General features: G+C 47.4%; 1 protein-coding gene across 1 annotated transcript in view; it reads right to left on the bottom strand.

The window, feature by feature from the left end:
- Positions 1 to 19,976, bottom strand: part of Ppfia1 (PTPRF interacting protein alpha 1) — a 77,654-nt gene extending 57,678 nt beyond the window's left edge. Inside the window, exons 1-2 of the mRNA XM_052194483.1 lie at positions 19,754 to 19,976; positions 18,533 to 18,796 (exon numbers count right to left, since the gene is read on the bottom strand). Coding sequence (XP_052050443.1) covers positions 18,533 to 18,796 — 264 coding nt within the window. The 5' untranslated portion in view covers positions 19,754 to 19,976. The remainder of the gene's footprint in view (positions 1 to 18,532; positions 18,797 to 19,753) is intronic.
- Between the last annotated feature and the right edge of the window lie 5,420 nt (positions 19,977 to 25,396).

Here is a 25,396-nt window from a genome sequence, read left to right as displayed (position 1 = left end):
CAGTGTCCAGGCCAGGGTGATCAACCGTTCTGATGTCTACTGTCCAGGTAGGAAATGTACACATAGGATAGCTAGCTTATACCGGCATCTAGCTCTTCCCAGATGGCCCTGCACACAAGAACCACAGCTCCATAGAGGGAGCAGAGGCATGCAGATGGGAGGGAAGCTCGGCAGGGCTGCCCACAAGAATGTGCTTCCCAGCAGGCTCTTTATTCACTGCTCAACATTTTTGGATCGAGTAATTCTACAATTTGCATAAGAAAAAAAGTACACTGCAGACTCTCTCTGGTATATTGCCTGTATTCTAGTCACTACCAATATGGCCACACAGATATCCACAGTTGTCTGTGTAGAGAAAATTATCGGAGACCAGAGTGAAAGTAACTAGGGCAGTGGCATCTGGGAAAGATGGCAGTCCACTGGTGACAGTGTCCCCTCTCAAGTTTCCTGATAACCTCAGTGAGGAAGTGGGGTTTATTGCCATGAGGCACATTGACCCACTCTCCACAGATCTCCAGGCCTGTCCCAGTTCAGATGGCTGCTACTGTGTGCTGTCTTGGCAGGCGGCATCTGAGCCCCTTTCTTTGTATAGTCCACCCCCAAGGAGTAGCATGCAGCCCTGAGAAACAGCTACCACTCCAACCATGTACTGTCCTAACCTCAGCAGCAAAGGCTGCTCACCTCATTGCTGAAGGGAAGGAAGGAAGGAAGGAAGGAAGGAAGGAAGGAAGGAAGGAAGGAAGGAAGGAAGGAAGGAAGGAAGGAAGGAAAGAAGGAAGGAAGGAAGGAAGGAAGGAAGGAAGGAAGGAAGGAAGGAAAGAAGGAAGGAAGGAAGGAAGGCAGGCACCTATAGAGGCAGCCACTAAACCCATGCACCCAGAAGAGTCACTGGCAACACAGGGCTCCAGCTCCAGACCGGCACCTTCTCCAGGCCCTTCACAGAGACAAAGGGCCACATGGCTTAGAGCCTTCCTTCATACACACCAGTCAGTCCTCCTCAAAGGCCTGCAGGTTCCTGATCTCTGAGAACTCTCCACAGGCTGTCTAACCAGAACCTGTCTAGCCTGCAGATTTGGGGACATCAGCCACTCTACACTGCCCTGGCAGCACCCACACTGTGGGGGTGGGGCTGCAGTTGTAGATGTCCAATGCTTTATGGTGTTCACTACATTCCTTCATCTTCACTTCCTTAATTGATCACATGAACTTCTAGAATTTCAAAAAAATACTTTCTTCACAATGGCCCACCTTGGTGACCCCAAGAATGGGGCTGCTGATCGTCGCCAAAAGCGGACTAATTATGAACATCAGGCTATGTGCTGAACATGTTACATTGCTGTCCTCACAACCTAAGGTAAAGCTCAAAGCAAACAGCAGAAATAGAGCAACATCCCAGACCCACTCTCAAAGTCTCAGAGCCAAGCACTAGCATGCAACCCTCCCAAGACATAGACCAGCACTCCACTTCCTATGTCTCAAAGCCTCTTTCCTATACTAGAGACAGGGATGCTGCTGGAGGAAAGACCAACACTACAGGAGGGTGCCTAAGGGTGTCCCACCCACCTGGCCTGACCAACCTTCAATTCAACTTCTATCACTGTCCTTCTGTGGTAGGTTCTGAAACGCAGCCCTGAAAAACAGTCCCTGCCTCTAATTCAGTGACTATGCAGGCAAAACACAGAGCCAGAGAGTGCTTAGAAGCTTTCACACTTCCACAGACACTCTGAGGACTCCATAGCACACCTCACACTTCCACAGATGCTCCAAGGACTCCATAGCACACCTCACCTGAGTCTGGGTATCAGTCTTCTCTGTAAAGACCCCAGAAAGATGTGCCTCTAACACACTTTGATCTGAAGATCTGTTACTTATCCTAACCAGCTATGTTGTAGAGAAAGAACCCTAGGCCCCAAGAGGTTACAGGACACAACAGAACCAAAGCCACCTATCTGAGGGGCCCTGTGATTCTCACTCTGCCAGGCTGCACGGGCTGCACGGGCTACATGCAGCACATGTTCAGCAAAAGGAGAGATGAGATATAAGTATGCCCAACATGACATACAAACCAGGGCTGACGGACATGACATTCTCAAACATCACCTCTACTTCCTCTGTTGTTCCAGTTATCTCAAAATGTACCACAGTTACAGTCAATGCAGTCAATTACCAGGGACTGATTGACAGGAAAGAAGACAGCAGTTAAAAAGCAGAGGCACTAGCTAGAAAGAAGGGTATCAGTGAGAAAGGAAGGAGACTGAGGGATGGCAATGGAGTGAATATGATCAAAACGCACTACACTCAATTATGACATGTCATGGACTCATTATTACAGAGATAACACTATATATGTATGCACACACACACACACACACAACACATATGGCTAATTTTAAAATTGGCCATAGGCAGGCAGAGTGGCTACAGAAGGCCAGGACCTGTTGTTGAAAGGCACTTGCCAGCAAGCCTAGAACACACATGTGGAAAAAAAAAAGAACTGACTCTTACAAGTTGTCCTCTGACCTTCACATTTATACCACAGTATATACATTAAATACATACATGCATACACACACACATACATACATAAATACATACAGGCCAAATGCTCATACATATAAAAATAAATAAATATATTTTTTAAACTAGTGACATATACATTACACGTGACACACTTGAGCTGCCCTGCCAGGGGGACTTTGGGCATGAGAGAAACCAACCTCAGACATCAGGAAATCAGTTCATCGACTTGTAACATTTGTGTGCTATGTGCCCACCAATTCTCCTGCACTATGCTTTCAGCATAAGGAACACAAAAGCACTAGACTACTCAGTGCCTGGCTCCACCTCAGGTTCTGGCCCAATAGGGATGGAGAAGAGCTGTATGGAAGAACAGAAGAACAGCTGAAGACCCTCTGTCACAGAAGCAGTACTGCAGTCTAGTACCACAGGCTGGAGACACCTAAGGGGTACTACTATGCACCCAATCCTGGCTCAGTCAGAGAGCTCTGGAGCCAGACTGCCTGAGCTCAGAAGCATGCCACCACACAGTGCCTGCAGAACCCTGAGCTGGTGGTCAGGCCTCACTGGGCTATCAGCCTAGTAGAGCACCATTAAAAGTATCAGAGGCTAACCAGGGTCAGAGGCAATGGCTGTCAACCTGTGTACCCCACCTTACCAGTACCCACATACCCAGCACACGGTGTGCTGGACTCAGCAAACAAGCAACAAGTGCTTGCTAGATGGAAACCAGAAACCACTATCCATGATATATCAATAAGAGAACCCAAAGCTCAGAAATGAGTGACGTAACATAGGAGACAAGTAAGAAGATATCCTCCTGCCTGAGGATACACTTGTCCTTACCACCTGCCCTCCCTGGCCTGGCTGTCACAAAGGAAAAGAGTAGAGTGGGATATAACTTTCAGAGGTAGTCAGAAACAGTGAGACATGGGAAGGCATACTTTTAAACTATGCATGCCAAATACTCTCCACTCATCATTTAAAAAAAAAAAAAAAAGAGCACACTTAACTATTTGTATAATGTCTTCAAATGATACAAGAAACAAGAAATCTGCTTGTCTGGCTTCTCTTGACCTGAGCTTAATGCTGTGGTAAATGCTGTGGTAGAGGCATGGGGCAGAGCCACATAGCAGCAAAGTAGAAGGTTCCTCCAACAATTGGTCCTCCAGTTCAGTCAGTCCTTTGCATTTTAATTTGCATATACGAAGTGCGGCCGCAGAGTGCTCAAGCTAATACTCCAACCCTTTCAGCACTGCAGGAGGACTTCCTCTGTTACCATCTGACCCACTTTTTCTGAAGTGGAGGGAAAAGAGAGCTTGGAAAAGAGGGAAAAGAGATCCACTGCTTAGGAGTCCTACCCCAGGCCAGCAGCATTTCAGCTTTCCTATGCGTGACTGAACTGCACCATGGCACCGCCACTTGAAAGCCTCGCATAGTCTAAGCTGCACGGGCCGGCGGGTGACCAGCCCAGCTGCAAAGCAGAAAAACATGGGAATGCAGGATATGCTTCAAGCTTCCAAACTTATTTTTGGAGCAAAATAAAAATTTCCTCCTCCGAATAAGAATGAGACTCTGTGAAATGCAAAAGGGTAAACTCCAGAGGCCCGCCCCTGGCAAAAGGGCCTCAGCCCAGCGGTCTGCCAGCTCCAGCCAAACCCCTGCTTTTAGCCACAGTGGGGGAAAAAAAACCACCACAAAGTGGAACCATTTTGTCCACATTTCTGGGCCCATTGCACTAACTGCTCAGGACCCAGCACCACCTGTATCCACAGCTACCTGTCCAGACAGTGAGACAAGGTTGCTCAGTCAGCATCGCCATACAACTCTGTCTTGTCAGACATATACTACTTTGTGCCTCTCTTGATTGTCAACTCTATGGGATTTAGTCAACCAATGAAAGGTTTAACTAAGGAGGATGCTGTCCCAAATGTGGGATGTTCTATCCAGTATGATGTGTTCCCAAACTGAATAAAAATGGAAAAAGCAGGAAGCCAGATGAATTGAATCTCCTGCTCTCTGCTTATGATTGCAATGTGTCCACATGCCTCAGGCTTCATCATGACACTTCTCCTGCCTTTATGGAGCAGACCTTCTTAAACTTAAACCAAAATTAAACAATCCCTCCCTTAAGTTGCTTCTGGCCAGTTACCTGCTCATAGAAACAAGAAAAGTAACTAATACGGAAAACTGGAACCAGTGAAGAAGACTGTTGCTGCTAACCTGACCACATGATTCTCAGCCTTTGAACGTGGTTTGTGGGAGGCATGGGAAAGACTGTAGCTAGAGGCTAGAGAAGCCTGGAATGCAGTAAACAGCGTAATGGATCGCTCTGACAGGAGCCTGAAGGACCAGAACGCTAAAAGAAAAACACCGAGAAGGCCTGGCTGGGAGAATAAGGAAATCCCAGCAGCAGGGCCTACGCTGTACAATTTGCCTGCTGCTCACTTCACTTACTGAGCTCTGTGGTACAGAGCAACACAGAATTAGGGGGCCGGGTAGCACTGAGCTTATGACAAGGCAGGTGCAGAAAAAGCAACTGTCAGTTGGGCGGTGGTGGCGCACGCCTTTAATCCTAGCACTTGGGAGGCAGAGGCAGGCGGATTTCTGAGTTCAAGGCCAGCCTGGTCTACAGAGTGAGTTCCAGGACAGCTGGAGCTACAGAGAGAAACCCTGTCTTGAAAAACCAAAAGAAAAAAGAAAAAGAAAAAGAAAAAGCAACTGTTATCTTTAGAGATTAACACCTCTGGAGAGGAACTCACACTCTACACTGGGACTACAGCAAAGATGTCCTGAAAGCAAGACCTCACCCACACTGAAGGCACCAGCTCATGAAAACTCCAATTCAGATCAAAGTGCAGAACTTCTGCTAAGAAAGCAAGGCCAAAGAAGTGTTTTTGTAGGTTCAGCCACCAAGGCGCACAGATGTCACTACAACTGAGATGGCAGGAGCCAGACCATGTCTAGATCTGGCAACACAACTTGGCAACATCAATCATATGGTCTTGCAAAGAGGGTCATGGAGGCTGTGCTAATTTTTGTCAACTTGACACAAGCTAGAGTCATCTGAGAAAAGGGAACCTTAACTGAGAAAATGCTGCCAAAAGATCAGGCTGCAGGCAAGCCTGTTGGGTGGTTTTTTTTTTTGTTTTTATTTTTGTTTTTTAAATAGTGATGGATGCAGGAGCGCCCAGTCCATTATGGTGGTGCCATCCCTGGACTGGTATCCTAGATGTTATAAGAAAGTAGGCTGGCTTTCTCTCCATCTCCTATTCATGCTCTCTCTCTCCATCTTCTTTCTTTCTGTTCCCACATTCTCAGCCAGCCTCTTCCTCTCTCTCTTCTCTCTTTCTGTTCTTCTCTATCCCCCCCTTTCTCTGTCCCTACCCCTTTCTCAAAAAAATCTTTGTACTAGGAAAGGAAGGAAGGAGGGAGGGAGGGAGGAACGGACAGACGGACGGAGGTAGGCAGGCAGACAGACTGAGCAATCCTTAAGAACAAGCCAATAGGCAGCACTCCTCCTTGGTCTCTGCATCAGTTCCTGACTCCAGGTTCCTGCCCTGATGAGTCTTTCTTCATGATGGACTGTTACTTGGAAGTGTAAGATGAAATAAACCCTTTCCTCCACAAGTTGCTTTTGGTCCAAACTAAGATAGAGGCTTACACCAAATTCCAGAAAGCTTCTGAGGCCAGACAGTGTGTGTCAGGGTCAGATTCCCCTACAAAGAAGAGTTGTAAAAGGTGATACCTGCATTGCAGTGGAGATCCCAGGTTCCTGGAGACAGAGGATTGAAAGACATCTCCCGAGAAAAGCTGCAAGCAGCATGTAGCTCACCAAGGCACCAAGGCATGTGCTACGGGCAACAGAAGTAGGGGCAGTCACCAAAACTACTGATGCCGAGTCCACCAAGTGCCCAGATGCCAGAGGTGACCTGTCGCTTGCCTGCCAGGTCCTTCCTTGTCATCCTCATTCCTCCCTTTCAGAGCAGTAATCTTTACACTGCACTGATGTACACTAAAAACCTATTTTATCACTTAACTTCGTTATTAGAAGGACTCATATTTAACAACTGCCTTGTGTCTCTGAAGAAACTGTGCTTTCTGAACACAGAAACATTAAGATTGTGGGGCCAGTACTTGGCAGGCAGAGGCAGACAATCTCTGTGAGTTTGAAGCCATCCTGTCTATATAGTGAGTTCCAGGACAGTCACTATGTAAACTATGTAAAGAGACCTTATCTCAAAAAACAACAACAAAAAACCCCCACAAAAACAAAAACAGGGACTGGCAAAATGGCTTCATGGTTAAAAGCAAACACTCTCTACCAGACAACCAGAGTTCAATTCCTGGCACTCACATCAGACAGTTCACAAACATTGGAGGCTCCAGCTCCAAGGGATCCAACTCCTCTAGCCTTCACGAGTACCTGCACACACATGTACATACTCACAACAGACACATAAACACACACATCCTAATTAAAACAAAAAACAAAAAAAACAGGAATAATGGAACATGTCTTTAATCACAGCACCGAGGAGACAAGCACAGATCTCTGTGAGTTCCAAAGTCATCTGATCTACATGTGGAGTTCCAACATTTTGGAGACAGAGGAGAATCCTGAGTTCAGAAGTCTAAGACAGCCCTAAGCAGCAAAGACAGACCCTACCATAAATTAATAAATGGAACAGTGGCACATACTTTGAACCCAGGCACTCAGGAGGCAGAGGAAGAGGTAGGTGTGCATTGAGGCCAGCTTGATCTAAACCTACCGGAGTTTCACAACAGCGGGATAAGCGGACAGCAGGGGAGCTGACTCCACCCCTAGGCAGCTGGAGTACTCAGGAGAGTAGGTCCCTGCACTTTTCAGGAGTCACAGGTGAACCTGCCCCAAGGGTATGAGTATGGGAAAGCTGGCCCTGCCATTCATCTCCCCTGTGGTAGTACAGACAAGGGAGAAATGCCCTCTACCCTGCTTGCCCCTCACTACCTGCAGCAGGTGGGAGACCAGGTCCTGGGGCCATGAGATCATGAGAGCTGCCCCTACCCCCCACCAACAGCAGCACTCGGGAGAACAAGCCCTGCACTGTAGAGCTGACCCTGATGGCAAGGGCGTGGGCAAGCCCAGCCCTGAGGGTGCAAAAATGGGAGAGCTGGTCCTACCATTTGTATGCCATACCTTGACATGGACGAAGGAGAGATGCCCCTACCCTAGTCCCTTGCCACCTATGTCAGGCAGAAGAGCTGGCCCTACCCCTCACCTACTGCTGTACTTGGGAGAGCAGGCCCTGCACCTTGCCTGGGCAGCATAGTAGAGCTGGATCTGGAAGTGGGGTTACCAGTGAGCCAGCCCCCTGGGCATGAGCTGAAAAGACAGGCCTGCCTGGTTTGCTGTGCAGTGGCTCTGACAAAAGAGAGATGCCCTCTTCCCCTCCCTTGTCCGTCACCAAGAGAGAGTTGGCCATAGGGTCATGAGAGTGGGAGAGTGAGCCCTGAACCTCAACTGGGGACCACAGTAGCACTGGCTCTGGGGATTCCCAGAAGTAGCAGAGCCAGCAGGGTAACCAACTCAGATACCTCTCAGGCCCAGAGCCAGGGCTTTGAATCAGCCCACCCCAACATCAATTCTATCAATGAACTGCGGGAGAGAATGAAGGGTCCAGTCCTACAGATCCAAAACTACAGAATCTCCATGACACGGGGCAACAACGGGCTATCCCAGAGAAGTCCCAATGAGATTCTAGTACTGATAGTGTAACAAAAGCCACAGCCTAGTAACAGACCATTGAGTCATTGCAATGAACATCTGCAATCAAAGAAGCGTGGACATAAGGTTATACTTGGGAAACACTACAACTTCCACAACAAGAATTCTTTTTGTCTGTGGTGAGGAGGTTGTAAGGGTGGAGGGTGGGTAGGAGGGAGAGATGAATGGGATTGGGATGAATGATGTAAAAATCACAAAGAACCAATAAAAAGTTGAAAACAATAAGTGGGGTTGGAGAGATGGTTCAGGATACTTGCTGCTTAACCTAATAACCTAAATTTGATCCCCACAGCTTATGGTGAACAGAACTAAGAAAGTTGTCCTCTGATTTATTCTCACACACAATCAGTCAATCAGTAACTATAAGAAATTTTAAATAATCAAGAATGAATATACTTAACTATGTATCAAAATTTATAATTATTTTGTTAGTATGGCCATGCCAAATCAAATTACTTTAAAATCCAGTAGTGACTTGAAAAAAATATTATTTTAACTGCACATTCTTAATATGTATTTATTTTCAGCCACTCCCCCCAAAACTGGTAAGAAATCCCATTAGCCAGATATAGGGGTACACACCTGTAACCACAGTGCTCAAGAGGCTGAAGCTGGGGGTTGGGGATTTAGCTCAGTGGTAGAGCGCTTGCCTAGCAAGCGCAAGGCCCTGGGTTCGGTCCTCAGCTCTGTTAAAAAAAAAAAAAAAAAAAAAAAAAAGAGGCTGAAGCTGGAAGACTAACTATAGGGTTCATAGGCTAAGAGAGGACCATGTCATCTTTTTTTTTTTTTTGGTTTTTCGAGACAGGGTTTCTCTGTATAGCCCTGGCTGTCCTGGAACTCAGAAATCCACCTGCCTCTGCCTCCCAAATGCTGGGATTAAAGGCGTGCGCCATCACCGCCAACACCCAGCTTTTGCTTCCCTTTTTAAACAGGGTCTTCCTATAAGGCTGACCCAAGCTCCCTATGTAGCCAAAGTGACTAAACTTTTGAACCCTTCCATTTCCACGTCCCACATACTGGGATTACAGACATCTGCCACTGCATCCAGCTTCCCCGCCTAGATTCTGACCAGTTACAAGGAGCACAGCCCCCCAGATAGTAACCTTTAAGTATTATTTCCCACAAAAGGAATCAGGGCTCCAAAAGGTTTGCTACCAGGCAGGATAGTACTAAGTAAGCCTGGAACATATTTTGTGCCAGAAAGCAATTTAACACTCCAAATTAATGGTGTCTTGTCAGAAGGACCCAGGGCCAATCTGGAGGATTTGAGGAAGTCTGAGTCCAGCCTGGGCTACATAAGACCCTGCCTCAACCAAATGGAGCTGTCAACTTAAGCAAAAGCCAAAATGTGGCATTTCTGTTGCTAGTTTGTTTTGTAGGCTGGGGAAGGAAGATAGGGCCTCACACATGCTAGGAAAGCCCTCTTCCACTGAGCTGTATTTCAGCTGGAACATCAACATTTTGGAATATCTTTGGAGTTAGCAAAACCTATTCCCCATTGTCTCTTAACAGCTAACAGGCAGAGGCCAGGGCAAGAAAAGCCCAAAGGAGGGTTGTCACACTCCCCAAGAAGCTGCCAGACAACAGGCATGGTCCACACTGGGAGGCAGCAGAGACAGAAAAGTGACATGCAGCTCTGTCTTGAGAACTAGGGTGAGCTGAGGGGCTGACACGTAGAAAGACTGTGACATGCAGTTGGGGATGTGGCTTATTTGGTAGAATATCTGCATAGACAAAACCTCTGAGTCTGGTCCCCAGTAGCACATAAACTGTGGTGACACATGCCTATAGTCCCAGTTTAAGATCCTCAGCTAGTGAATTAGAGGCTAATCTGGGCTGCATGAGACCCTGCCTTAAAAAAACAAAACAAACAAAAAACAGAGCATAGCACAGACACACATGAACCAATCAATATATGACAGTGAAGGGCCAGAAAGCCACCTTCCACAATCTGCCCCTCAGTTCTAAGCAAAGCCAACTCCAAGTATTTCCCCCATACCTGAGTCCCGAGGTCTCAAACCTCAGCTCTGGCAGCACTGCAGTCAACTCATAACTCAACCAAACTTCAGGAAAACTCCTGGGCCTCCACACCCAGGCCCATCAGTGCAACCCTTGTTTAAGGAGAAGTAAGTCTTGGGGAGCTCCACTTCCGGATGTTTCAGAGCATGCTAGCCCCTTGCTAGAGGCAATGCCTCCCTGTGGCCGGGCTTAACTGTTCCTCTTCAGCCTATAGGGCAGCCTCTCTAGAGTGGGCATGATACTGACTGCTTCTTTTCTAACTGCCCTACTTTCTCTCATCCTAGCCTGAGACAAAACACCTACTAACCAGGCACTGTCCTTTCTAGCCCTACAGCTCTCTACATTGCCACCAGCTTACCCCAATCCACAGAGCTTTGATTTTTAACACCCTTTTCCTTACAATGCTCTCAGCTCCACCAGATAACTACCTCAATCCTGATCCGCAGATTTCAAGACACAAGAGGCAAAATCAGGACCCAACCTGAATTTACCCTAAATATATATCGCCATCTGAAGCTTTCTAAATCAGATGGCTTTTAAAAATCTCACTGTTGCTCTCAAAAGGTCTGCAAAGATCAGTGCACAAGATGTAAAGATAAAAGCTATGGGTGTAGGAGCTGGAGAGATGGTTCAGTGGTTAAGAACACTGACTGCTGTTTCTGAGGTCCTGAGTTCAATTCCCAGCAACCACATGATGGTTCACAACCTCTGTAATGGGATCCAATGCCCTCTTCTGGTCTGTCTGAAGACAGCAACAGTGTACTCACATACATAAAATGAATAAATAATCTTAAAAAAAATAAAATAAAGCTGTGAGTGTGAGCCTCTAATCCCAGCACTCAGATTGAGGCTAGCCTGGGTTAGCTAGTGATACCCAGCCTCAAAAAAATCCAAAGCATGCTGACTCCCTGAATCAAAAAGTTTAAAGACAATTCCTCAATTCCATCAGGTGGCCCAGGCCCAGTCATCAGACCTGAAACTGAATCTGCAACTTCATTGACCTGGAGTTGCCACACACTCTCTGGCCATGTGGAATGGAAAAACTAGAATATACAACATGGACTATTTAAAGAACTAAACAGGGCTGTAGAGATGCCTTGGCCGGTAAAAGCACTCACTGCACTAGCACATGACCTGGGTTCTGTTCCCAGCACCCACAGGATGTCTCACAATCATCCCTAACTTCAGCTCTAGAGGTTCCAACACCCTCTTCCAACCTGAGAGCACCACACACACATGATGCATAAACACACATGCAGACAGAACAGCCATACACAGTTAAAAAAAAATCTTAAAACCATGCAAGAGATTTGTCAGCTCTATACTAAAACTTTTGAGCACTTAATGAAAAAGTAGAAATGAACTAAAACCCACAATGAAATACAGCTGAAACTTTAAAACTGGAACAAAACCTAAACGCAGCATTTTTTTAATGACAAAGAAAACTGTATGTGATCAATTCACAGAGCGGGCAACACACAGCCTCTTACCTCCTCAGTCACCTTTGCCAAAGCAAGATCTGCCAATGTAGCCCTCCCCTGACCAGACATGAGGGGCAGACTTAGAAAGATGGAGACACCCTGCATGGTAGCCAATAGAGCAGCTGAGGGACTGGAGTCTGCATTCTTTCCACAGCTGAGTGGCCAGATCAGCAGTGCCCTGCACCTCGGGTTCTGATTAGAAAGTTAACATGGCCTGCTGAGGTATCAGATAATAACTGACATTCTCACCATGACCTCTGCTGTAGGTAGCAAGAACGCACCATCTGCTCTCCTGCTCCCCAGTAAGGCAGGGCAGTCTCAGATCCAGCACCAGCCTAACACATACACAACAAAAATATGATCACAGACACTAAAACTGAAAATTATATATAGTAGCTCAAACAAGAAACTCAACACAGCAGGAGATGAGAGGAAGTAAGGTCAGTAAGAAATATCCAGACAGGACAGAGTATATGAAGATAAAGAAAGAGGTGTGTAAGCCGGGCAGTGATGGCACATGCCTGTAATCCCAGCACTTGGGAGACAGAGGCAGGCAGATTTCTGAGTTCGAGGCCAGCCTGATCTACAGAGTCAGTTCCAGGACAGCCAGGGCCATTCAGAGAAACCCTGTGGGGGGGGGGGGGAACAAACTAACAACAACAACAACAAAAGAAAGAGGTGTATAAACAGTGGAATATAGGTGTAAGCCCTAGGGCTTCTACACTGAGTTAGCACAGGTCCTTGAGGTGCTAAAAACAAGGAATACAGGGGAGCTGAAAGGCAAAAGGCTTTCTAAACTCACTAAATATGCCCTCTACCCAGCACAAAGAAAACACCGATTCTGCCACCAGAAAGGCTAAGGAAGCGGCTGTTGATACAGTGCTTGCCTTGCAAAAATAAGGACCTGAGTTCTAGCCACAAAACCTATACACCCCCCGCCCCCCCAAAAAAGGCAAGGAGGTGTGGGCTATGGCCGGGAGCGCTGGGAAGCTGTGGGATATGGAGACAAGTGTATCTCTGGACCTCCACAGCCGGCCAGACTGACCTAATCGGCAAGCTCCAGGTCAGTGAGAGACCCTGGCTCAAAAACAAGGTGGATGGTGACTGAGCCACTAGAGCTGGGGATGTTCTTGGGCCTCTACATGCACATGGCTGTGCACAGATATATACACAAAACATGTGGGGGGCGGGGGCAATGGTTTCTCTGAGCAAAAGAAGACAACCCCTGACAGAAACATGAGAAGGCAAGGGGTAAAGAGCAACAAAGCACATAACTGTGGCTAGATGTGGCGATAGAGGTAATGCGAGCACTTAGAAGCCTGAGGCAGAAGAACTGTAAGTTTTAAGCAAGCCTGTGCTATAAGCAAATCCTACTGAGGTTGGGGGAAGAGAAAAAAAAATAAGGAGGAAGAATAGGAAGGGCCTTTAATTTCAGTGCTCAGGAAGCAGTGGCAGAAGGATCCCCATGAGTTAAAGGCCAGCCTAGTCTACATAGTGAGTCCCAGGACGGTCAAAGATACACAACAAGATGCTATCTTAAAGGGAAGGGAGGGGAAGGGAGGTCAGGAGGGATGGTGATGCATGCCTATAATCCCTGTTCCTAGAAGGCAGAGACAAGAGGATAATGGTTCAAGGCAGCCTGAGCAGCACAGCAAGGCTTTGTCTCCCCTTTATCCTAAAAACTAGAAAGCTTGGTCCCCAAGTCCTCAGGGAACAAAGACCAAGCCTAAACATAACTATCAGAAAAATTAATTTCTACCACAAAGTGTCTGGAAGTTTTTCTTTCTCACCAGGAAGATCCTGCACTGTGTGGTTAACCAATGCACTCTAACATTCAAGGCGGAAAACACCTCCTTCACAGGAAATCTTCCACAAAGCACAACCCAGAAACTCTGGCTACCTTGTTCATGAAAGCAATCCAACCTCCACACCAAAATCTCCCAAGGGCACAGAAGGTGATGACACAGGTCAGCCTTCCTCATGACTACAACCCTACAGTACTAACAAAATCCAGTTAGAAGTCACTCGTGGGATTCCAAAGCTGACTACCAAACAGAAAACTCACACGACTGCCTCAAAAGATACAGAACAAATTGAGGAATTCAATAAACACTTTTCTGGTTTGGTTTTATTTTTTCTGATCGGGTCCATCCAGGCTAACCTAGAAACCATTATGTAGCTCAGGATGGCCTCTCACTTGGTAGTAGTCTTCCTCCCTGAGCCTCCTTATTACTGAGCCACCACACAGGTGGTTCACATATGAGTTTTTTCAAAAACATTAAGACAATCCTGAGATTGAGATCATCTGGGCTACACAGCAAGAACCTGTCTCAACAAACAACTGAACAAATTTAAAAAAAGAAAGAACTCTTAGAAAGTCCTTGGAAGTGTCACAGTTAACAGAGACTGTTTACCAAAGCCCTTCAGTGACGACTGCAATTGTAGATAAAACAGTGCATGAGTGCTTCCAGGGGCAAGACAAGGAGACCCACAACTTGTACAACTGTGGATGGTAGTTACATCCCGTACTGAAGAACTCAGCCAGTGCAACTCCACAAGAAAATCAATCGGCCAGGCAGTGGTGGCGCACGCCTTTAATCCCAGCACTTTGGAGGCAGAGGTAGGTGGATTTCTGAGTTCGAGGCCAGCCTGGTCTACAGAGTGAGTTCCAGGACAGCTAGGGCTACACAGAGGAAACCCTGTCTCAAAACAAACAAACAAAAAAACAAAAACAACAAAAAAAATCAATCGATCAATCAATCAATCAATCAATCAATCCAATGGAGATCCAGAGGAGGAGTGCAAGAACAACTCTCAAATCCCAAAACTCAGTTCTTATTGGATGTGGGGTCCACACCTATAATCCCAGCTTTTAGGAGTCTGGGATAGGAAAATCACAAATTGAAACTCACCTGATCAACAGAGATCAAGTCAAAAAAAAAAAAAAATGAAAAAAGAAAAGAAAAGAAAAAAAAAAGAAAAAGCCAGTTCTATTTAGGAGCTAGATATATGGGTCAGCAGTTTAAGAGTACCTGGCTACTCTTCTAGGAGACCCGGGACCCGGGGTTCAATTTCCAGCACCCACATGGTATCTCACAACCGCATATAACTCCAATCCCGGAGAATCCAACACCTTTTCTGGCCTTCAAGGGTACTGCATGCAGGTGGGGAACAGATATCCACGCAGAAAAAATAACCATACACATAAAACTAAAATAATGTTCAAGACAGTATTTTTTAAATAAGCCAGTTCTATCTCAATACACCAACAAAAATAATTACATAGCTGTGTTCTATCTGTAGACTTGAAGAGCAATGCTGAAAAGACACCAGCCCCCACAGAGGTCTGTAGATTAGGCATGTTCACAGATGTGTATGTGTGCTTGCATGGGTGAGCGCACACATGTGTGTGTGTGTGTGTGTGTGTGTGTGCGCGCGCGCGCGCACGCAGAGGTCAAATGATAACTTTCAGGAATTGCTTCTCTCCTTCCACCATGGGTTCCAAGGTCAGGCTCCCAGGCTTGTGAAGCAAGCACTTTAACCCACCAAGCCTCTCTCTGGCCCAAGCAAATTTTATGAGCCAGACTAAGAAAATCTTAAAGAACAAAGGTGAAGAATTTAAAATATCAAATCTCAAGACAACTTCTGCAGTCATCTAGTCATTTGTGCAAAGATGGCAAACACACCACTGGAGCAGAAGAGCCACCCATCTACTCATCACTCTACCAATGAGACACACCCTAGCTTAAGACTAGCAGATCAAAACACAGTAAATATTACTTTGGGTTTGGTTGGGATTTGATTTTATTTTTTTTTAACTAACCTAGAACTTACTATATAGACTAGGCTGGCCTCAGTCTCACAGAGATCTACCTGGGTGCTGGGATTAAAAACGTATACCACCAGCCTGGCCTACATGAAATATTCATTTTTAATTATGTATGTGTATGAATGTTGCCTACATGTATGGCTATGTACCACCTATGCGTCTAGTGTCATTGGAGGCCAAAGGAAAGTGTCAGATCTCCTGAAAAAGTTATAAAAAGTTATGAGCTGCCATATGGATGCTGGGAATTAAACCTAGGTCCTCTAGAATATCAGCTAGTGCTCTTAATCACTGAGCCAACTCTCCAGCCCCTACATTAATTATTCTTGGGCTGAAGAGATGGCTCAGCAGTTAATGGCTAGGCTCACAACCAAAACTAAATATTCTTGGAGGGGGGGGGTGGACCAAGATTAATCAACTGAATTACATTAAAATTTAAAACTTCTACTGAGGTGTGTTTGCACACACCTTAATTTCAGCATTAAGGAGGCAGAGGCAAGTATATCTCTATGAGTTTGGGGCCAGCCTGGCTTACATAGGGAGTTTGAGGACAGCCAGAGCTACGTAGAGAGACCATGTCTCAAAATCAACCAACCAAACAAACAAACAACAAAAAATCTTCTATATATCTATGTACAGAGAATGTATAAAGAACTTCAAATCAGGAGATGGAGAGATGGCACAGAGGTTTAGAGCACTGGCTGCTCTTCTAGAGGTCCTGAGTTCAATTCCCAGCAACCACATGGTGGTTCACTAACTATCCACAATGAGATCTGGTGCCCTCTTCTGGCCTGTAAGCTTACATGCAGACTACTGTATATATAATAAATAAATAAATGAACAAATAAATCTTTAAAAAAAAATCCTTCAAATTAGAAACAGACAATCCAATCAACAAACAAGAAATAAAAGATCACTGAGCTCTCATGTGCCTGCTGAGAAGCTGCTGTACTGCAGGTGACTGCAGTCAAGAAGCCACCTCTCCACCTGGAGCTTTGCAGCACATAAGTTTCTCACACTGCTGATGGCCATGTGGTTATACCAACTGTCACCACGGCCACTTTTGGCAGCAACTCCCGAGGCTGGTGTTCACTACAATTCCACTCCTTAGAACACTCCAACAGAAACACACACACCTAGTTCTGCACCTCCCCAAATGCAAAAGTATCCTAGGAAGATTAGGACCAGGGTCAGCCTCAGGGGTCCTGACTGCAGAAGGAACAGGTAGGGCCCAACTACACAGAATGTAAAGGTGGGTCTCACAAGTCCAGGGAAGGGTCAAAAGACAAACATACAGATTTCCTACAGAAAGTCAAGCACATGAAATGGAACCAATACTGAAGAGCAGAACATTAGAATGGAGGACAGTCAGTGATGGCAGGAAGCAGGAGGGAGTTTTCATAGGAGGCATGGTCCTATCCATCACTTGATCCAAGCTCCTGGGGCATAACTGGAGAGCCAGCTGAGACACACACTTGTGGTCTGTACGGTCCTCATGCATGCTCCAATGTAAGTATACTGACTGAACATACATGCCCATCTGGTCACGTTTATAGCCACTAGAGGACCCTGATTCCAGGAAGCGAATAGTCTAGAACAAGTTTACTCTGTGACACTCGACTCGGGTCAGATATGATGTAACTGTGGACACAAGCATGTCCTACATGTGATGAGGCACTGCAGAGCAGCAAGTCAGCACAACCTGGTAACAGGCTGACCAGCAGGTGAGACAACTCTCAATGCCTGAAACTCACTGCCCACAACCCCGCCAGTTCTGCATCCCCTGTGCCTGTTCTTTCCAAAAACCTAAATGTGGACCAGCTACTGACACAGACTTGAGCTGCAACAAACCCAAGTGTAAAGTAGAGCGTGTAGGACTCACAGCATCCTGAAGGCCTTTTGAGCACAAGGCAACAAAATCTGACCTGATGAACCTGCTCATTCCTAAGATTCCAGGAAGAAAAGACAACTCTCTAGCCACCAAACAAAACCCCTCAGCACACAACACTAACACCAAATTACTGTTTCTAAAAAGGACATTCAAACATTTAGTCCCATCTCACAGAACTGACTTTACAGCTGAGAGATGCATCAAGGCAGTCATTACTGACTTGCTAACTGATATCTGCAGACACACCACAAGAGCAGATTCCTTGAGCACCAAGGAGACGCCCATCATGATGAGTAAAGTGGGCTGTCAGCAGGAATCTAAGCAACCCCTGCTCCACATGCCTCACCTTGGGCTCTGCTGGTTATACTGCCTTCTCCTTCCTGTACTACTGCCTCTGCATCTAACTCCAAAAGAGGAGGCTGTAGCACACCAGTCCAAATGTGACACTGAAGACACAGTAGGTATTTCAAGCTCTGGAAGTCTCATCTGCCTAAGAAGAGCCTCATGGTTCAGTTTTCAATCTTTTCTCCCCTGAAACAAAGTTTAGTTACAGCTCACGGGCGTTCTGGAGAAAGCCTGTATAGACTTTTCCCATGAAATGAGTTCTATTTATCCACAAGATTTCCCTAGGAAATTGAAATTCCACAAGACATAAACCAGAGATAAAATACACAAACCTTGAGATCCACCCCTCACAGGTCCACAGAAGACAAGGACAAGTATAGAACAGAACAGGAGACTCAGCACAGCTCAATTGCTTCATAGCCTTCTGTCAAAAACACTGAAGTACTTTCCTAAATCTAGGCAGTTTCCCCAAGAGGCATAACAGTGTAGTGGTGTGGTTAAATGGCTTCAGAGAATACCCATTTATTCCTAAATTGAATTCCTGAGAATTTTACCAGTGCTCAGAAAACACCAGAACCATCACTTCCCAAGTGGTTACACAAAACAGCCAGCAAGCTAATACATTAACAAGACCCTCCTGCAGACATTTAACGACAGAAACCTTGATTTCAGTTTGATGGGCATACCTGTGGAAGTGCAGTGTTGAGCTGCCTCTGCAAAGAATCTCTTTCATGACCAACTTCATGCAGTTTCCCCTGGGTTAACGCTAGTGTTTCTTGTGTCTCTCTCAGTGTGTCCAGAAGGCGGTCTCGTTCTTCCAGCATGGAAACCATGAGCTGCTCAAAATGCGAATCGGCGTCTGGCTGAGAAGGGGAGCCTGACCCATGGCTCCCACCGCCTCCTGGGGGGCCCTCTGCTTCACTAATGGTCGGCATCACCTCGCACATCATCTTGAAAAAGGAAAGATGCAGGCCACAGTCAGTAGGTGCAAGACAAACCTGCAGCTTTCTGAGTACCACCTGTGGCTAGTGAGAAAAAGGCTGACAGCCCTGCAGCTGTCATCCACTCTGGATGCACTCACTCTGGGAAGTAGCAAGCAAGCACAGATCAATCTGAAGAGCAGACTGGGAGAGAGAGTTCTGGGAGCAAGAGGAGCTGGGATGCTCACCTCCAACCAGTAAGGCCTGTTTAAAAATCCACACTTAACAGCTGAAGACAGTGGGTTTCCCCAGGAAGAGAGATTCAAAGCAGTCCCTCAACCACAGAAGACTGGAAACTGACAAACACCAGCGCTATGGACCCAAGCATCTTCTAGGAATGTGTGCAGTCAGCTCCTGGGAAGGACTACCAGGCTCCCTGACTTGTGGGGCTGGATATTTGGTGATCAGCGGGAAAAGCAACTGGATTGACTTTTTAAAGTCTGGACAGAAGTGTTTTGCAAAGGCCTGCTGCTGTGTAACGGTTGGTCAGCCAACCTAACTTACATAAGCTCACAATCAGAGACAGGGGGAAAGAACAGAAAGAGAAAATATAACCACACTGGGAATCTAGGAAGTCGGTACAACAGGGCTAGGTTAAAAAAGAGAGAGAGAGAGAAGGGAAAGGTGAGATGGAACTAGAGATTGCATGCTGTCAGGGCACAGGGTGGGGGATGAAGAGAACGCGCTGCAGGTGCATCTGACCAGGACCCGCTGACCCGGCCTGGCTCAGCTGACCCCAGCCTCACTGCCCCCAACCTTACCTACACTGGCCAGTCTAAGCTGACTAGGACCTAACTGCAATCAACCCGTTTTGCCAGGCTAACCGCAACTCTGCTGGCCCTCCTGACCCCCGCCGGCTGACCCCGCCGACCCGGCCCCGCGGACCCTGGCCCGCCACTCTGCGCGGCCCGCTCCACCCGCCCTCACCTTGGCCGGCGGGCGCGGCTCCGGGGCTATGCGGTGGCCTTCGGGCGGCGGCCGGCTGCGGGCCGACCCACGCAGCCCCGAGGCTGCGTCCTCGCCCGGCCCCCGGGCCCGCCGCCCCGCTCGTCACGAAGGCCGGCCCGCCGCCGCGGGACACTGGCGAGCGCAGAGAACCGGGCCCGGCGCGTCGCCGGCGTCAACGTGCCCGACGTCCGGCGCGTCGGCGCGAGCGTCAGCACCGCCCCCTGCGAGAGAGAGGACGGCCGCCTGGCCATGCGCATGCGCCAGATCCACGGTAGTGGGCGGGCAGCCCATCCAGAGCTCCAATTGGTTAGTCCTCGCTTTAGCCCCACCCCCGTCAGGCCAACCCCCTGCGGAGACAGGACGGCGGTGGATCCACCGGTAAGGAGCCTGGCAGGTGCGCGCAGCTAGCAGTCCTGCTTCCGTGCTGTCACTCCAATGTGTGTGTTGACGTCATCCAAACGCCGACGTCACCCGTGCACTTGCCCCCCAAAACCCAAGACCTGTGGAGAGTCCCACCAGGCCACCTGCAAAACCGGAAAGTGCTGACAGACCGGACAAGGTACCTCCTGCCTCGCACCCCTGGGACCTTCATAAGTCCGAGGCAGGAGGATTGCAGCAAGTTGGAGACCCTGCCTGTAAAATACAAACAAAGGCGACTGCCATCAACCCTGACGACCCAGTTCGAACCCTGGGACCCAGAAGACCTGCAGACCCAGAAGACCTGAATATTGTTCTCAGACCTGCACACATGTATCGTGTGGATGGATGGATGGATGTACACACATTCACATGCACACACAACAACAACAACAAAATGTAAGGGCTCAGCCACTCTTGCAAGTATTAGAACCCGAGTTCCATTCCCAGACCCCATGTAAAAGTAAAAAGCCTTGGTGCTACATGCCTTTATTCCCAGCACGCAGGAAGCAGGCAGATCTCAAGAGTTCAAGCTAGCCTTGTCTACATGGTGAGTTTCAGGACAGCCAGGGGTACATACTGAGACCTTGTTTCAGAACTTTTTTAAAAATTAAATACAATAAAATAGTCCAGAAGCCAAAGCAAAATGATTGTCAATCATAACTAAAAAGTCAATAAAACTTTCCAAAGGCCAAGGCAAGAATACTGTTGACGAGTGTAGATTACATAGAGAACCAGGACAGTCAGGGTTGCATGGCTAGATTCCTGTTTTAAAAAGTCAGTAATTAATTACAAAGTCAAGTTACAACTACAGCCCAAGCACAGTAGTGCCCACCTGAAATCCTAGCACTCAGAAAACAGAGGCAGGCAGATCTCTGAGTTTAGCCTGGTCTATAGAGTGAGCCCTTGTCTCAGAAACCAAGTCAGAATGTAAATAGGAGGAGCAAATTCTCTAAGCACTATCAGCCACTGCCCACAAGTCCTCAGTTGCCTTGATCTCAGGTTTGGATTTGAGAAAATGCTGATGTCTCCCCGGAGGTTCCTACAGATAACAGCTGTCTCCTAAGAAACTGGCCCCAGATCAAATGCAGCTCAACAGGGCATACTGCACTGGTCCTCTCCGACACTCAGCACATGTATGGAGCTGGCACGGCAGAAAGCTAAAGAAAATAAGGCTTCTCCAGCGAGTTCCACCACAAGCTGCAAAGCTGAGCTGCCGCAGCAATCCATGGTTTGCAGGATGTGTGAGTGGGAGGTGACAGCCAGCCGGTCCCTAATGCTCAGAGGTTTTCCCTGGCTTTCTGCCTGAGGAAATCCCAGCTCCCGCAGATTTGCACCTATTCCTGCAGACCACAAATCAACAGCGATGGCTGTAAAGAACAGAAGCTACAGGACCATTGTCCCTCTGGGTCACAGATATGCAGCTGACATTCACAGTGGTGTAGTTTTTTAATCACATTCGTTTGTCTATGGCTCTGCGTCTGTGTATGTCTGCACATGTATGTGCCACAACATGCATGTAGAGGCCAGAGGACAGCATGCAGGAAACATTTCCCTCATCCTCCCATGTGGGTCCCAAGGATCAAACTTAGGTCATCAGCCTTGGTAGCAAGTGCCTTTACCAGCTGGGTCTTCTCGCTGGCCTGTATTTTACTTATTTTAGAGGTGAGGGCTCTTTGAGACAGTCTAATGTACAGCTCTCCACACTTCTGTCTCCATCTTTCTTGTGCTGGGATGACAGGTGTGTGCTATCAGACATGGTGTTAGTTACATCAGCCCCCTCTTATATATATACATCTTTATTTCATGTACTTGAGTGTTTGTCTGTCTGAATATGCACTGGACTTACGTATAGTTGCAAGCTGCCATGCATGTGTGGGTAATGCAAATGGGCAAAGTCCTCTGCAAGAGCCCCAAGTGCTCTTAACCACTGAGCCATCTCTCTAGGCCCATCCAACCAACCACCACACCTTTTTTTTCTTCTTTCTTTCTTTCTTTTGTTGTTTGTTTGTTTGTTTCTTTTTAGAGACGGGATTTTTGTGTAGCCCTGGCTGTCCTGGAACTCACTCTGTAGACCAAGATGGCCTTGAACTCAGAAATCCGCTTGCCTCTGCCTCCTAAGGGCTGGGATTAAAGGTGTGTGCCACCACTGCCTGGCCACCACACCTTTTTGGAGAAGAGGTCTCATATAGCCTAGGCTGGCTACAAAGTGCAGAGGCTAGCCTTGAACTCCCCCTGATAAATCTCACAAGCATGTGATGATAACCACGCAAGACCACACGTGTCACGTGGCTTCTCACCCCACCCCCACCCCACCCCAGGAGGCAGGTCCAAGGAGCTGCTACTGAAACAAAAAGGCCAATGGCCTGAGCCTCTCGAGTCCTTAGGCAGTTCCTTCTGCCTGCTTTAGACTCTTTTATTGAAACCTTGCTCAAGGGCAAGCCTGCTCTTCCTTGCTGGGAATGTGGTCTGTTTGAGTTGATCTGGAAACCCAGATACCTCTAGATGGAGTGATAACAAAAAATGAATTTTGGGCTAAAGAGGCAACTCAGTAAAGGGCTTGCTGGGCAAGGGTGAGGACTTGAGCTGGGTCCCCAGCACCCACCAAAAACAAAGCAAAATGAAGACAAAAATCAAAAACCAAACAAAAACAAACAAACCCGGGTTGGCCACACTTGCTTGTAATCCCAGCCTGAGGCAGTAAAGACATAGGGACTCGACAGCCAGTCAGAGACCAAGGTAGAAGGCCTTCCTAAGGATGACACCTACACATGTGTCTACACACATAAAAGTCACATTTGCAAAGCCTCATCCCAAGACCCTGCACCCTTGTAATCCCGCTATCCCCAATTCCATACTATGTTCTTCTAAACAGATGGCACTCCAAGAGATGAGGGATGGGCTGTAGAGATGGCTCAGCGGTTAAGAGCACTGGCTGCTCTTCCAAAGGTCCTGAGTTCAAATCCCAGCAACCACATGGTAGCTCACAACCATCTGTAAAGAGATTTGATGCCTTCTTCTGGGGTATCCAAAGACAGCTACAGCGAGGGAGTGGGCTTAGAGCAAGAAGAAAACATGTCTGAAGACAGCTACAGTGTACTTATAATAAGTAAATAAATCTTTAAAGAGAGAGGGGGGGAGGGACTGAATCCAACGCCCTCCATCAGATAAAGTGTAGAATCCAGGACTTGAACCTAGGTTCTCTAGGACCACAGTCAATGCCAATATGTTACTTCTTCTTCCTCCTCCTTTCTCCTTCTTCTTCTTCTTAGGGAGAAAGGAGAGAGAAAGAGAGAGAGAGAGCCAGGCTGACCTGGAACTCACAGAGATCTGCCTACCTCTGCCTCCCAGGTGCTGGGATTAAAGGCATGCGCCACTAGTGGACTGGTAAGTCAGCCTGATCTACAAAATGAGTCCCAGGACAACCAGGGCTACACAGAGAAACCCTGTCTTGAAAAAAACAAACAAACAAAAACAAAAACCAAAGGTGTGAGCCACCACACCCAGCTGTGACCAACATTCTTGTAGCTACATACTGAGAGTTCGCCAATCCTCACAGCGTGGGTGACAGGACCCTCAACATCCCTCAAGGCTCCATGAGTTGACACAATCCCCAGATCCCAGCATAGGGCCAGATGAAGGGAAGTCAGCTGCTTAGAGGGTGTTCAGCCCGCAGCACGGGCCAGGCCAGCCTCACTTACATGCATCTTCATGTTAGAAAAGCAAGCCATGGGGCTGGAGAGACTGCCCAGAGGCTGAAGAATACCAGATGCTCCTCTAGAGGACCTGGGTTGGAGTCTCAACGCCTACATAGAAGCTCACAACAATCTGTAACTCCAATTCCAGGAGACTTGATTCCCTATTCTGATGTCCAAGAACACCAGGTGCACACATGGTGCATAGACATACATGCAGGCAAAGCATCCTACAGATTAAATAATTGGCAGAGGACAGGGTTCAAGACAAGGCTTCTCTGTATAGCCTGGGCTGTCTTGGATCTCTCTCTCTCTCTCTCTCTCTCTCTCTCTCTCTCTCTGACCAGGGTGGCCTCAAACTTATAGATCTGCCTGCCTCTGCCTCCAAAGTGGTAGAAATAAGAGTATATACCACCATGCCCAGCTAAATAAAATTTTAATTAATTAATTGAGAGAGAGAGAGAGGGAGAAATCTGCAGCCTGGTGCAGTGTACCAATACTGTGTCCAGCAACAGAGCCATCAAATAAAAATGCTCCCTCATGGGGCTGGAGAGATGGCTCAGCAGTTAAGAGCACTGACTGCCCTTCCAGAGGTTCTGAGTTCAATTCCCAGCTACCAGGTGATTCACAACCATCTGTCATGGGATCCGATGTCCTCCTCTGGGATGTCTGAAGACAGCTACAGTGTATATACATATAATAAATAAAAACAAAACACCTTAAAAAATACCCCGTCACAGGGACCAGAGGTATCCCAGCCTTTTATGGAGATCAGCTCTCCCAGTTCCTAACTTTACCTTGACCCAAGGCAAGGCTCTCACCTGCACACAATGCCAGTCTCCCCATCTGTCAGATGGGGACAGTGACAGGAGAACCCCACACTGTGTGGATTTCAGTGAAGATGGCCCTCGCAGCTAGCTCTCTGCCTGGCCACCTCCCATCAGGTAGTTCTGTATGCAAAGGCTGGAGTCAATTAGCCTGCTTCTATCTCGCCTCTGCTTCTGTTTTGCCATAGCTATGCACTCTTGGGCAAGTTGCTCGCCCCCGCCCCCAGAACCTTAGGCTCCTTGTCTGTAGAGCAGAAGTGACCATCTCAGATTGCTGGGAGAGCTGAGTTGGGAAGACCAAGTAAGTGCTTTAGGCCAAGGGTGTCTCAGATGAGCTCTGGGTCAATCCTCCATCCCCAAGTGAGTGAGGATTGGTGTCAGTCAGCTAGAGTCTGCCCCACAGCCTAAGAGCTGGTCTGGGCATCTGCTTCTCATCAGTGATATGTGAGGTAAACTACACAGAGTATTCTGGAGTATGTCTTTCCTGATAAAAGAGAGTAATACAAAGTCCCTTTCCTCCTTCTTTGGGACACGCTCTGGAAGGCTGTTCTGCGGCAGCCATTTTGAGAGCACAAAAGGAAAATACTGTTATTTTGCCTTAATCCCTCACTGCCCTAATTGTACCTGTCCTTGAGATGCCACATGCACCCCCAGTAGCATGGCAGTGGGTGATGCTTTGTCGT

The sequence above is a fragment of the Apodemus sylvaticus genome, chromosome 1 (assembly GCF_947179515.1).
Source record: "Apodemus sylvaticus chromosome 1, mApoSyl1.1, whole genome shotgun sequence".
Lineage (NCBI taxonomy): Eukaryota > Metazoa > Chordata > Mammalia > Rodentia > Muridae > Apodemus > Apodemus sylvaticus.
Note: the sequence above shows the minus strand (reverse complement) of the source record. Positions and strands in the feature narration are given on the sequence as shown.